The sequence below is a fragment of the Rousettus aegyptiacus genome, unplaced genomic scaffold (assembly GCF_014176215.1).
Source record: "Rousettus aegyptiacus isolate mRouAeg1 unplaced genomic scaffold, mRouAeg1.p scaffold_m13_p_14, whole genome shotgun sequence".
Lineage (NCBI taxonomy): Eukaryota > Metazoa > Chordata > Mammalia > Chiroptera > Pteropodidae > Rousettus > Rousettus aegyptiacus.
This window is the reverse complement of record NW_023416289.1, coordinates 50020207-50033414: the sequence shown is the minus strand read 5'-3', so window position 1 is coordinate 50033414 and position 13208 is coordinate 50020207. Positions and strand designations below refer to the sequence as shown.

The 13208-nt window shown below is 39.2% G+C and overlaps 1 protein-coding gene across 3 annotated transcripts in view; it reads left to right on the top strand.

Annotated features, from left to right (window-relative positions):
- The window catches only part of EFL1 (elongation factor like GTPase 1), a 72115-nt gene that overhangs the window by 19900 nt on the left and 39007 nt on the right, over positions 1-13208 (top strand). For all 3 annotated transcript variants that reach the window (XM_016135338.2, XM_036231868.1, XM_016135340.2), the window contains exon 15: positions 30-168. In XM_016135338.2, coding sequence (XP_015990824.2) covers positions 30-168 — 139 coding nt within the window. The remainder of the gene's footprint in view (positions 1-29; positions 169-13208) is intronic.

Here is a 13208-nt window from a genome sequence, read left to right as displayed (position 1 = left end):
TTAACCTTCAGCCATTTTTCTTTGCCCAGGTACCATTAGGCTTCTCAGCTCCACTGGATGACCTGCCCGCCGTCCCCCACATGGCATGCTGTACTCTGGAACACCTGTACCTTCTGATGGGCAGGGAACTGGAAGACCTAGAAGAGGTGCCTCCAGGAAACGTGCTAGGTAGGGTGGTGCTGTGTATCACATGTGTACTCCATCCTGGGGGGTTGCCTGACTGGGCACAACCATAGTGAAATCTCTGAAGGAAATGACTGGGGTCTTCTTTTCTGGTGTCCTTAGGTATTAACTTCGTGCATTTAAGTAATTAGCATATAGATCAGTAATTTGCTGTGAATTATAGTAGTTCCATTTTAAAAGAAAATAATCCTTAAGTCACCTCCAGCCAAAGCTGGAGTTCCTTTAGCCTTAAAGTCAGAGTTATCATTTTAGACACATTTCACTTGTTTCTTGATTTAAAAACTGGAGCATATGTAGCAGTAACAACAATCTCATAAACCAGGTGTTTAATGAAAGCAAGTTTTCAAAGCTAGGAGTAAGTTTAAGGCAGGAGGAAGGAGAAGGCCAAGGATTTTGGTTTGTTACTAAGTGAAAAGCAAACAGCTCAAGAGGAAGCCAGCTGGCATCTGAGGGCCATGGAGGCTGGGATTCCAGCCCTTAGGCTGCTCTGCTGACTTGTCTGAGACCCCAGGTATGTCAGCACAGTTTGGGTTTTTGTTTTTTTGGTATTTTGTTTTTAAACTTAAAATAGGTTTGCCTCTTTTGGGGGCGTTATGTTGAAATGAGAAGGAAGCATAAGATGGGTGGCTGAATTTGGTTGAACTAATTTACATGTTCCACTTATCTGTTGCTGCATAATAGACCACCCAAAGCCTAGTGGCTTACGGCAGAGACCACTTTTATTTTCTCATGAGTCTGTAATTAGGAGTTGTTTGGTGGGACAGCTTGTCTCTACTCCACACAGTGTCAGTTGAAGTGCTAAAATTATCTGAAGGCTCTTTTCACTCACGTTTGGCAGTTGATGCTGATTGTCTGCTAGGACGTTGGTTGGGAGCGTGACTGGGACTGGAACTTGTGGCCTGCCTTGTGGCTGCTTGGCTTCCTCATGGCCTGGTGGCTGGGTTTTGCAGGTGAGCATTCCAGGGGGAAGAGACCGGAGGAAGCTCTATCAGCTTTTGTGACTCAGCCTCCAAAGTCTTCAGCCTCACTTCTGTCACATTCTCTTTATTAGAAGTGAGTCACGAGGGCAGGCCCATATCCAGAGAGAGGGGACTAACTCCACCTTTTGATGGAGACATGTCAAAGGATTTGTGAACATGGTTTAAAATGACTATACCACTAATTATAATCTATCATTTTCTTTTATATTTTAGCAGACCCATGATAAGACAGATTGCAAATTAAAACATAGTGATGTTTATAGTGATCAGGACATTTAAATTTCATTTTTTTTTTTAACTCTGGTTAACTTAGAGAAAAAGTTGTAAGTCCTGTTTAAGGGAAATAGTAGAGAGTGGTGTGACTGATACCCATGTGTTTTTCATCAGAAATGAGAGAGTCAGATTTATCTAATGCAGAGAAGAATTTTTGTTGGAGGAAATGAAACCTCATAGCATTCTTGAACAAGTCAGTGTATATAGTCAAGGTCTAAAGGAAAGCACTTGTACTGGCACTTGAAAAATGCATATTTCACTTTTGAACTTAGCTATAACTCACTTGGAGAACTCACACTAATATGTGTCGAATAGATTTTGTGGTCTGGAAACAGCTGACTTATAGTTTAAATAATTTAATTCCAGTGTGATATTTGAAAAGTTGGTATAGATGGGGCCAGAAAGTCCTCATATGTTTAACACACAATAGCCTTTTGTTCAATTTTCTACCGAGCATCTCTCTGAAAGTAAATGTTTGCTACAGGCTCCTGTTAAAATGTGAGGGGAAATTGAATTAGGATTTTAAATCTTTAGCTTTTTCTTAATACACTTTCAGATCTCTTCCATGTGGTTAAGTCTTTAAAATTTCAGGGACATATTATAAGAGGAAATATGATATTCCTCTTTTAACAACATGAGGAAAATAATATTTAGTTTTTATCTGAACTGGTTTTAGGTCCACCATGGTTGACTCCTGGGTGGATAGGAAGTCGGTGTGGTTTCAATGAGAGCGTATGTGTTTCCTAGTAATGTGGGTGACCTGAGGAGTCAGAAGTCTTTGAAGAGTTTTACTAGCATATTTAATTTGATTTATTTCAAGGGAAATCTCAAAAGTTTGTGATTCTTAAACCTTTGTGGTACTTCTGTAAAACTTTTAGTTACTAATGAATTTCTTATACTGTTATCAGTATTTCAACTTAGAAAGAATCTATTTTAGTCAGTAAATAACTAGCAGTGTTACTAGTCCCTTCTAAACATTATTAGTTTCAACTGATTTTAATAACTTTTCTTTTACAAATGATCATGATTTTAGTCTTATATTTCCTAATAGTCATGTGTCTTTTTATTGTTATATTGCCTATAAAAATATGGCCACTAATAATAACTATAGCTGCTATTCTGTCTTGTTCCTTCCTGACTTTAATGAAAATATTCCTAGTATTTAAGTTTCAGGTTTGCTGATGCCTGTTGATTCATAGTGCTTACTTATTATGCTACGAAACTATTTTTTCTTAATTCAGGGATAGATATTGAATTTTATTGATGCGATCTCAGCATCCGAAGACAAAGTTGTAGAGCTTCCCTCCTTGCTATAATTCATGTCCTAAATTATATTTAATTATTTCCTGAGTATTTAGCTATCCTTGCATTCCTAGGAGGAGAAGGACCTCACTTGACCATTGCATATTCTCTTCATACACTGTTAGATTTGATTTACTGTTGTCCAGATTTTTCATGTTTATAAGTTTATTTGTGGAGTTTAGGTATCAGCATTATACCGGTTTCATGAAATAAATAACAAATTAAGAGGTGGTTTTCTCTGTTTTTTATTCTATGGAACAGTTTGAATGGCACAGGGATTTTCTGGTCCGTAAAAAATATGGTATTAACAGCCATGAAACCAACTATATCCCTGGCTTGTTGTCAAGGTTGTGATTTGATACCGTTATCAATTGTTAGTTACTTTAATCCGTTCAAGGTTCTTTTTACTATTCCTTATGTTGATTTTGGTACTACATGCTCTCACATATAATCATAGATTTCAGATTGATTACCCAGTTCATTTGCTTGGAGCCCAGTATTAGTATTGATAATAGTAATGACATCAAACGTTAACATCTGTTAGGGCTGCCTGTGTGCCAGAAACTACTAGTGTTTATTTAGGAGCGGTCACCTTGTCTACTTCTTGCAAATGAGATTTTACCTCGGAAGTCTTAACATTTCATTGCTCCTCATGAAGATCCTTTGGATGTTCAGTGAATATTGGTTGAACGAACCAATCAGTTAATAAGAGCACAGAGCTGAGGCTGGGAGAACACATGAACAGCCAGAGCGCCTTAGTGTTCACCATTTATTTCTTCATAGTTTAAACTATTGTCAGGTAGAAAAGGAAATTAGAAAGCGTGGAAAACATTTTTTTAGAAGTAAACACATTTGCTTTACATTTTGAATATTTTGGAATTTTATAGATTAGCAAAATTCTTAGTCTGAGCAGTTCTTATTAAAGGATATCAGGATAGTGACATTTTAAGGTGATAAGATTGTCCAGGCCCCCAGCGCAAAGGTGATTTTACCCCTTGGAATTCTTAGCTTACATGCAGTACATGGAATCGAATTGCTGTCTCCTCCTCTCAGTGTGTCCCAGGTGTTCTGGGAGGCACACAGGTGAATCCTGGGGTGAAAAAGGCAAGGCTGTGTGATGTCGGAGAAGCAGAGCTACGCTGAATCTGAGCTCTCTTTTCTTAGTCTTGGTTCATTCGTGAGGAGAGCTTTATCTTAGGCTTCCTAAGGCCAGAGTTGCACCCAGGAGTCACTTGAAGCCCCTTTTTGATCTTCTGAGCTCAGGGTGCTCCCAAGGGAAGGCAGGGCTCAGTTGCCTCATAGTCTAGAGAACTTGACTTCCCCATTTGTGATTCTCTGAGGTGAGGTATGGGAACTTAAGCGCCACTGAGCATTTCCCCCCCCCCCCCAATTTTCTTATTCTCGATTACATGCTTTGGCATTTGTTTGTTCTTTGGATGTTTTATGTTATGTAAACCTCATAGGCTCATCTAAGCTGTTCTAGGGCATGGACCAGGTTACCTGTAAGCTACAGATAGGTTCATTCCCCGCACCCCCCAGAAGCATAGCTGTTGTGGCAACACAGTTTATCAAATACACCTCCTCCCACCTTCCAGTTTTGCCACCACTTTTGTCATTACAAATGTCTACAAACATTAGTCTGTTTCTGGGCTCTATTTTCATTTCTGATGTGTTTGCCAGTTTATATTGCTTGGTTCTGATGGTTTCAGTAACTCATTTTTAAGTTTTATTTATCACTATTCATTTCAATAGTTGACTGTTCTTGGACATTTATTCTTCCATGGTAACTTGATGTCATTTTATCTTATTCTAGTACATGAAATATCTATATTAAGACATTTTATTTTACTAATATAAGTAAATCATAATCACTCTATTACTATAAACCCAATAATATAGAAAAAATAGGTAAGGGACCTTCTTGTGATTAATTACTATAGACGTTACCAGTGTAATGTATGTTCTTCCAAACTTCTGTCCATGTGTAAACACGCATTCATACATACATGTGTTCCTGTAGTAAGACAGTTTTATTTGTGTAAATTTATAAGTTCACTTAGGAAGAATCTGTATCTTTTCTGTATTGAGCCATTTCTAGTTTAAGGGAGCCAAGAAAGGGCTGGACTTAAACCAGCACTGTGTTGTCCTCGCCTTCTGGCTTTACCATTACCAAATGCTTTCAGACAACTAAATGAGACTAGCAGTAGTCTCTTCTGGAGAGAAGGCCGTCTGGTTTTCGTACAAGGTCCTTGGTTGTGGCCCCAGGCCTAGCTATCTCAAACCGAGCCTCTGGCAGCAGCCAGAGTTACTTGTTCTGCTGCAGGATCTTCCAAGACTTCTGTCCTTTCCCTTCTCACTCTGGGGTGTTCAGGAGGTCTGGGGTCTCTTCTGGAGAGACCAGCTGCTCTCAGTGGCATAAGTTAATTCTAGTTTGGCCAGGTGAACTTTAATCTGGTTCCGTTTTTCAAAGTTTCTGGCATTTGGATGAGACCTTTTCCTGTGTCGACATGGCCTTGTCTTAATTTTTACCCTTCTTTGGACATTTTGCTTGAGATTTGGGGGTAGAGGATTTGGAGAAAGGAGGAAAGGATATCAGTGTCTTTAGTAAGCCTTCCTTTCTCAGGCTCCAGTCTCTTAAAAGAAACAAAAATGCAGGTTTGTTTGTTTGTGTGTTTTTACATGTAATGAACTGTTGTTTGCTCTGAAAAGACAGACCTTATGTGCTTACTTTTATAACTTACTCACTCTCTCACATACACGCATTTTGTGCTGATTATGTGTTTGGTTCTATACTACCCACTAGGTTAGAGTTCTCATGCTGGCTACTTCAGTTTAATCTTCTAAGTTATTTCTCGGCCCATCTTAGTTTTGATCCCAAACTAACCAGTAAGGCAGCCTCTAATGAGAGAAACAGCACTGGGTTTGCCAGTCAAGACTTCCAGCAAGTTGGCCACTTTTGTGGGAACTTCCAGACCTGAATTGATGTGCTTATAAAGTAAGCTTGGGTCAGGTGACCTCTGTGGCCTTTCCTTCTCTCTTGTTTGGTTTCTAAGAGCTTTCCACACTGCCTCTCCCTGCTTCCTTTTGTTGTTGTTCTCAGTGCCCCCTGCCCGCCCCTGGACCTATGGCTTGCTGTAGGTAACCTTCAGAAAGCCAGAGGCCCAGAGGGCATTGGACAGACAGGAATTCCAACCCTCTAGAGATCTCTTCTTGTAAGCAGGAGCTTTAAAAGGGTAGTCCTCATGCTGATTGGATGTGCAAGGACCAGTGAGCTACACATGGCTGTGTCTCAAGAAAAGTCCAGATGGCTTTCTCAGACTTGAGCCAACTCGACCATTGCCGCATTCTCAGAGTGTTCTCTGAAAGCATAAGTGGCCTTGATTTCTGGGCAGAGGTTGGGTCTTTTCTCCGAAGCCATCACAGGCTATTCAGGCTTACTGTGCAGCCAGTTGCAGCTCTAGCAAGGGCCACGGCAACACTGAGAACACAAGGGGGCAGCCTTTGCCACGGGTTTCCATCCTGTGTGAAAACCGGAACAAAGACTGGGTGTCTTTGTGTGCGCCTGCAGGAACCTGTGCTCTGCACTGGAGCTGGAGCCCACGTGTGGGATTAGTAACCTTTAACTGTTTGTAAAGGTTCTAAGCCACTGGGCAAAGGCGTATGAGTGCTGAGGGGTTTGTGTGCTTTGCTGGGCTGAAGTTCATTCACACAGCAGCAGTATTCCTCTGTGGAGGTACTAAAAACTGTACCCCTTTACCCAGCCCAGAGTCCTGCACATGGCAGGCAGGCATGTTTTTTTGTTTGTTTGTTTGTTTTTTATCAGGCATTCAGAGATTTCTGAGTCATTAAAACAGAGAAGTTGAGATGAGTGTAGCTTGCTGTTTAAACCCGAAGAATGATTTCAAAGCAGTTATTTAAATTTATTTTGGACCTCTCTTTCTTTTGCCCCTCCTACTTCTTCAAATACTAGAGGCATTGTTCCACTTGTATACTTTTTCCCTTTGGTTTCCTCTTCATCTTGGAAATTGAGTTATGACTCCTTGAGTTGTTTCTACTTGGAAAGAGCATTATAATGAAAATATATGCTGCTTAGTGGGCAGTGAAGCAGAATATAAAATATCACTAATATCCTGATCTCCCATGCAGTTAGAAGCACATTGTCACTGGTTTTATGTTTCCCAGATGACTTAACTTACAGCAGTTCAGTGCATAATTGCATTGATGATCATATTTCAAAGGATTTGGGTCTTAAGTGCAGAATTGAAGAAAGAGTTGTTATTCCTTCACTGTTGTATCTAAACCCGTCTTATTATTTGACTCTGTAATGGCTGGAAGAAATCAGATATGCTTTGAAAATCAAAGGCAAAGACTCTGTCTTCTGGGAATGGGAGTGGGTAGAGAAGGGAACATTTTTCTTTTAGGTCTTTACAGAAGCAACAGTTATTAGATTTATTGTATAATAGTTGTTTTTCTTCAAAGCCTCAGGCCTTCAATTTTTCCAAAATGACAATTGTAAAATTCCATTTTCTGAACAATTTACGTAATGTCATAATACTTGCATGTCTTTTGTTAACCTAAGAGATGCCACATTTATAAATGCACTTGAGAGAGATATCAAACTAGATTTAACCAAAGTTTACTTAGCAACTAGTATTCAGTGAGTCGTTTTGTTTATGTTTCTTATTTAATCCTCAGAACAAATTTAGTGGTAAACTTATTGTCTTCATTTTGCAGACGATAATACTGAGACTGAGGAGGTTTTGACTTGGACAACTAATTGCTCTATTCTAGCCGTCCCTTATTAACTAGATTTTGTTTTCTGCATAACTGTATAGCTGAGATTACTTTAAATGCTTCTCTTACTGATTCCCCTCTCTTTCTATGATTGTTAAGATGAAAATATGCTGTGATTTTTGACGTTCTGCTTATGGAGGCCCTGAATTTCATAGTTCATGAAGTCCACTTCTATATAAAGGGAATCTGAGACTCCAAGAGAGACTGGGTCTTCTCTGAGTTTGAATTGTGAGAGTTGAAACCAGAACCCTGGTCTTTTCTGGGTGAGGGCGGTGGGACGGGGGGAGGTGGGCAGAGGACTCTTAGGAAGGACTGGAGAGGAAATAGCTTAGCTGCTCTCAAAAGGGAGAAGGGAGAAGCTGAACAATGAGAATTTGTCAGTTTTATCCAATTTGAAAAAAAGACACCGTACAGAGAGAATGAGAGACACCCCACCCCCAGTCTCATCCCCAGGGAGAAAGGTTTTCCAGTAGCCCCTTAGACTTCCTCACTGCCGATGTCAAATTCTAGTTTAGACTGGTTTCGTGTGCAACTTCTCCCCACCTCAGACCCACTGCTTCACTTCTCACCACTCTTGAATACATCAGGATTCTTAAAAAATTATTTTTATTGAGATATAACTGACATAGAACACTGTGTAAGTTTAAGGTGTGCATGTTGATTTGATATATATTGTAATATCATTAACACTAGTGTTATCTAACATCTCTATCATATCAAATAATTATCACTTTTTTGTTGTGGGAACAGTTAAGATTTAGTCTCTTAGCAACTTTGATGTTTATAATACAGTCTTTGCTGTGCCATTCACTCTCCAGGACTTATCTTCTAGTTTGCAATTTAGTGCCCTAAAACAACATATCCTCATTTTCCTGCCCCAAAACCTCTGGTAACCACTGTTCTACTCTCTTTCTATGGATTGGGCTCTTTTAGATTTCATGTACAAGTGATATCACTCAGTATTTGTCTTGTTCTGTCTGACTTGTCTCAATTAATTAAGGTCCATCCCTGTATCACGCATGGCAGGATTTCCACCTTTCTGGCAGTTGAATAATATTCCACTGTGTGTATGTGTATACACATTACAGGCCTTTTATATGTTCATCGTTGGCAGACACCTTACTTGCTTCCCTATCTTGGCTGTTGCAGAGAATGTCAGGGTGAGCTCTGGAGTGCACGCACCTCTTGGAAACCCTGCATTCCGTGTGCACGGAGAGGTAGAATTGCTGAGTCGCACGGTAGCTCTCGTTTTATTATGTGAAGAACCTCCACACTGTTTTCAGCAGTGGCTGCACCAGGATTTTCACCCCTCTGTGTTTCAGCACGTGTTGACTCTTCTGCTCAAGCGTTCTTCCCCGCTCTGCCCAGCCAAGTTGGGCTCAGAGCACAGCCCAGCGCCCCTCTTCTAAGGCTTCCCCAGCTGCTCTGAGGCACAGACTCCTGGCTCCTTCCTCTGAGTTTCTTCTATACTCTTAATCCATTTTTCTTAGAACACAGATTCCATTGCATTGGTCGTGCTTTCCGTTGGTGTCTCTTTGGGCATATCTGGTGTTGAAGTCAGGCCCACATACACAGTGGGCACGTTACCATGTGTTCCAGTGCCGGTGCGAGGGAATAGATGTGTGACTGTACCGTCCTCCCACGTGCCCCTTTTGAGCACAGAGGTGGAACGGAATTGTCAGCAGAAGGAAGAGTATGGAAGTTCTAGGAGGTATTGTTACAGTTATTCATCAGTTTGCTGGTGTTTGGCTTTTAGATTATATATGGGAAAATTGAGGGAGTACAGATTAGAAAGGGAGAATGGAGGTCCAGCTTGTACTAGGAATTTGAATTTCCAGCATATGACCACCAGTCATGTGCTTCTGCTTTGCTCCTTTGTTGCTTCTGATGTTCATTGTGTTCACCAGGAATTAATTTCTCCCAACGGCCTATATCAGGGTACAGATATTGGAGTAGACAGCTAGGCTGGGTGTGTGTGCGCACATGTGGCTGTCTGTCTTTTATGTGTAGAGATATTAATTTGCCCAGATGTGAGATACCGTAGGGCTGTTCACAGCCGGATAGCTTAGTGCTGCACGTGTTTGCAAGTAATGTAAATTTGGTCTTACTCACATCTTTCAAAATATCATTTTTTGAGTAACTTTAAATGTTTTCTGAATTTGTTTGGACCATAAAAGTCTGATTTTCTACATAAGTCTAATATATCTATCGTGTTTTGGATACCAAATTTGAAAAACACTTCCCTTAATGAGGTTAGACAAGTTTATAACTGAAACCAGGTATGTTGAACCTATGTTAAAGTATAAAATTGTCTTTAAAAAAAAAAAGGCCCAAACCAGGTCTTAATTTACTAGTATAGCTATAGGTAATTTGAATTCATTGATTTTAACTATACATGATATAAAAATATTTGCAAAACTCAAACATCATGACCAAATTTAAATATATTTTAAAATGTAACATCTGTAGCTTTGTTCTTTGCATACATCATGGAATATATTTTATATATCCTATTCTTTTTTCCCATGTTCTTCAGTGTGCCTTATTGATTTTTAGATTCTGAAAACAAGACTCTAGGGAATTGGAGAGGAAGAAGAGCATTTGAACCCATTAATTCCACCTTTTTTAGTAAAGGGAACTATCTATTTTTATAACTAGGAAGACCTCACAGCCTGCTTGCTCACTACATCCTGGTGTGTGCTGTAGGCCTGTCATATTGGAAGGCGCTACTAGTGCCCCTCTTCCTCCTGAAAACCCGAGTTTGGGTGATGATTTCTGTGGTCACTGTAGTTTCAACTGATATATTTTTCTCTTGATTATTTTATTTTATGCTTTGATTTTAATGCTTCTTTAGTGCATGTTTTAAACTATTTTTGTGTATTTTTAGATTCTCTGATGTTTTGGAAGGCATATCCTATTTTTAATCCTGTTACTGGCTGTCTTTCATGTTTTTCAAATTATTTTTTAAACATTTAAGAGTCAACGCTAGGTTAGTACTTGGATGGGAGACCACCTAGGAATACAAGGTGCTGTAGGCATTTGGAAAAAAAAGTCAACACTGAAATGTTATCCTACGTATTTCACCAGATTCAGACTTAGACTCTAAATTCTTTCAGAATGAATTTTACCTGATCCATCTTTTTATCTCTGACAATGTCTAGTAATATGCTTTAAACTAAATAAATACTCAAGAAATGTTTATGGAACAAATCGTAGGACATAGTTCGGCCTTATAGAATGAAGGTGAAATTGGTCTAGTCTGAGGAGAGTGTAGGGTATTTCAGGTAAGGGAGCTGGGATCTAGCTGGGGCTGAGCATCCATTCGGCCCCCACAGCACTGGTAACCAAACCTAATTTTGGAAGAAAGTCCACTTATCTTGTTTTGTTACCTAGGGACTCCCAAACAAGTTTTCAGTAAACTCTCTGTCAAAGTTCTTTCTCAAAGATTGCATTGCTACTAAATATAAAGGCAAGAGTTTTCCAGTGTCCTGGCAGAGGGAAAGTAGCTCGATACAGCCACTGAGGCTGCCAGCAATATTGGTGACAGCAGTGTCTGGGGCTAGGAGAGTGGGGATCCCTAGTTAGGTGGGGAGACCAAGTGGGACAAGAGTTGGAGAGCCGTGGCAGGAGTTGAAAGAGGCCAAACATTTTTATGAGCCATGTGTATTTCTAAAGAATAGGTTTGGCTTCTTAATTTGAAAGGAAGGTGTATTTGATAACAGTTAGGAACCAGAGGCGGGAAGAATGCCCCTTTTTTAGTTTAAGTTGCAGAATACACCCTTGCACTTTGATAAGTAGTTTACAGCACCAGGAAAATTAGTCTGTTTTAAAATTTAGCCAAATTATACTCTGTCTAAATGCCTCCAAAGTTAAGCAGAATATGGACAACTTAAGTTCTTACATGCAGTAGTGCATGTGATAGTACATTCTCATGAATAAAAATCTTTGATAATGACAAGTAATCTTTGACTTTGTGTTCAGAGTGTAAGGGTTGCTATCTGCAGAGCTGGAAGGGGATATAAATGGGTGTAAATAAGGAAGGCTGTGGATAAATTGAGGGCAAATATTCTCTAAGTCCAACGTTATTAGATAACTACTTTGCACGTGATTAATGCTCAGTAAATATTAGTTGAATCTGTCTACTTTTTCTCCAAGTATATTTGGTCATTAAGTTCACTTCCATTTTCAGGATCCAGTATTTAATTACAAACCATAGCATAATCCTAGGGTGTTTTCGTTTTTCTTTTATTTGGAAAAAGTATATACATATGTATATGCGCACATATACATAGAATTCGGATTGTTCTGTTTTAAAAACAATATTCTTTGTTGGCAAATTAAGTAGTGTGTTGTTATTTTGATCCCACTCACTCGGATTTCAAAAGTAATACATGCTTAGAGTACAAATCCAACAATACAGAACTGTCAACCACTTCTTCACTATAACTGTTGAAAACAAAGTGGCACGTATCCTTCCATAGGTTTTCCTTATACAGCACATACGTGCACACAATTTTTGCCTCTTTCCTTTGTTTTATAAAATTGGTATTGAATATATTATGAGCTCGGTGGAGTTCAACAGCTGTGCCTTGAGCTCTGCTCACAGGGTGTTGGGAGGTGCTGTGCACCCACGCACCCGTGGGTGCCTATAATCTCTGCCCTTGGGCGATTTATCAGTCTCTTCTGACACAGTTTCAAGTTCATTACTTTTGTTATCCCCTTTATCAGTTCACATGAGGGCTTCCCATTGTCCTTGGGACTGTTTTATCACCAACTTGTCACTAGTTAGCTGCAGCTAGAGATTTTGACTTTGCCACAAATATAAAACTCTTCTTTGTCAGAAAGACTACTACATGCAGCTCTTGAGAAGTTACTTTCAAATTTGATCACATACTTTCCAAATGTCCTTTAAGAAAGTTTGCACGATGGCTTTGCGTGAAAAGCTGTGGCGCTTGCCCAGAACTTCTCAGTTTGTTTCTAATCCTGTGTGGAGTGTGATTTGATTACAGTGAACTGGCCTGAAATGATCCCCGTAAGATGCAGAACTGGATCTGGATTAAAGTCTTACCATTTTCTGCTCTCATCCAAATTTTAAGGGAGTCATTGAAATGAATGAGTTTGGGATTTCATGTCCAAATCCATTTTTAATACTACCACCTTATGTTTTTATAGCACTGTATGCTTTTCAGAATGCTTTTATCTGTAGTATTTGATCTGTCTAGTCTGCTTTTAGCTTCTATATTTCAAAGGCCAGTAATGGTTAGGTTGGAAGTAATACTATTAGAATAGTAACTTCGAAAACTTTGAAATCATTTCCAGGTGTTTTAGATAGGCTATATTTGAATGATGAAATTTGAAACTTTCTTTTCTGTAAAGGAAAACTTTACTGCTTCAACTAATCTTCTTAGAGATTAACAGCCCCAAAGATTTCAACTCATTGGTTATTGTCGTTTTTCTTTTTTATTTTTATAATAAGTATGTATATAATATAATAAGATGTGGATAATGAATAACACATGTACAGAAAGATGTGGATATGCCCAGGAGAAAAGATGATGCAAAGAAAACTTTCAGTTTTCCTTAAATGCCTAAGATGGTGGAAGTGAATTTTCAATAACTTTCATGACAGAAAAATTCCTTTTTTTTGATCAAGGTAGGGGGTGCAAACTAGGGTGG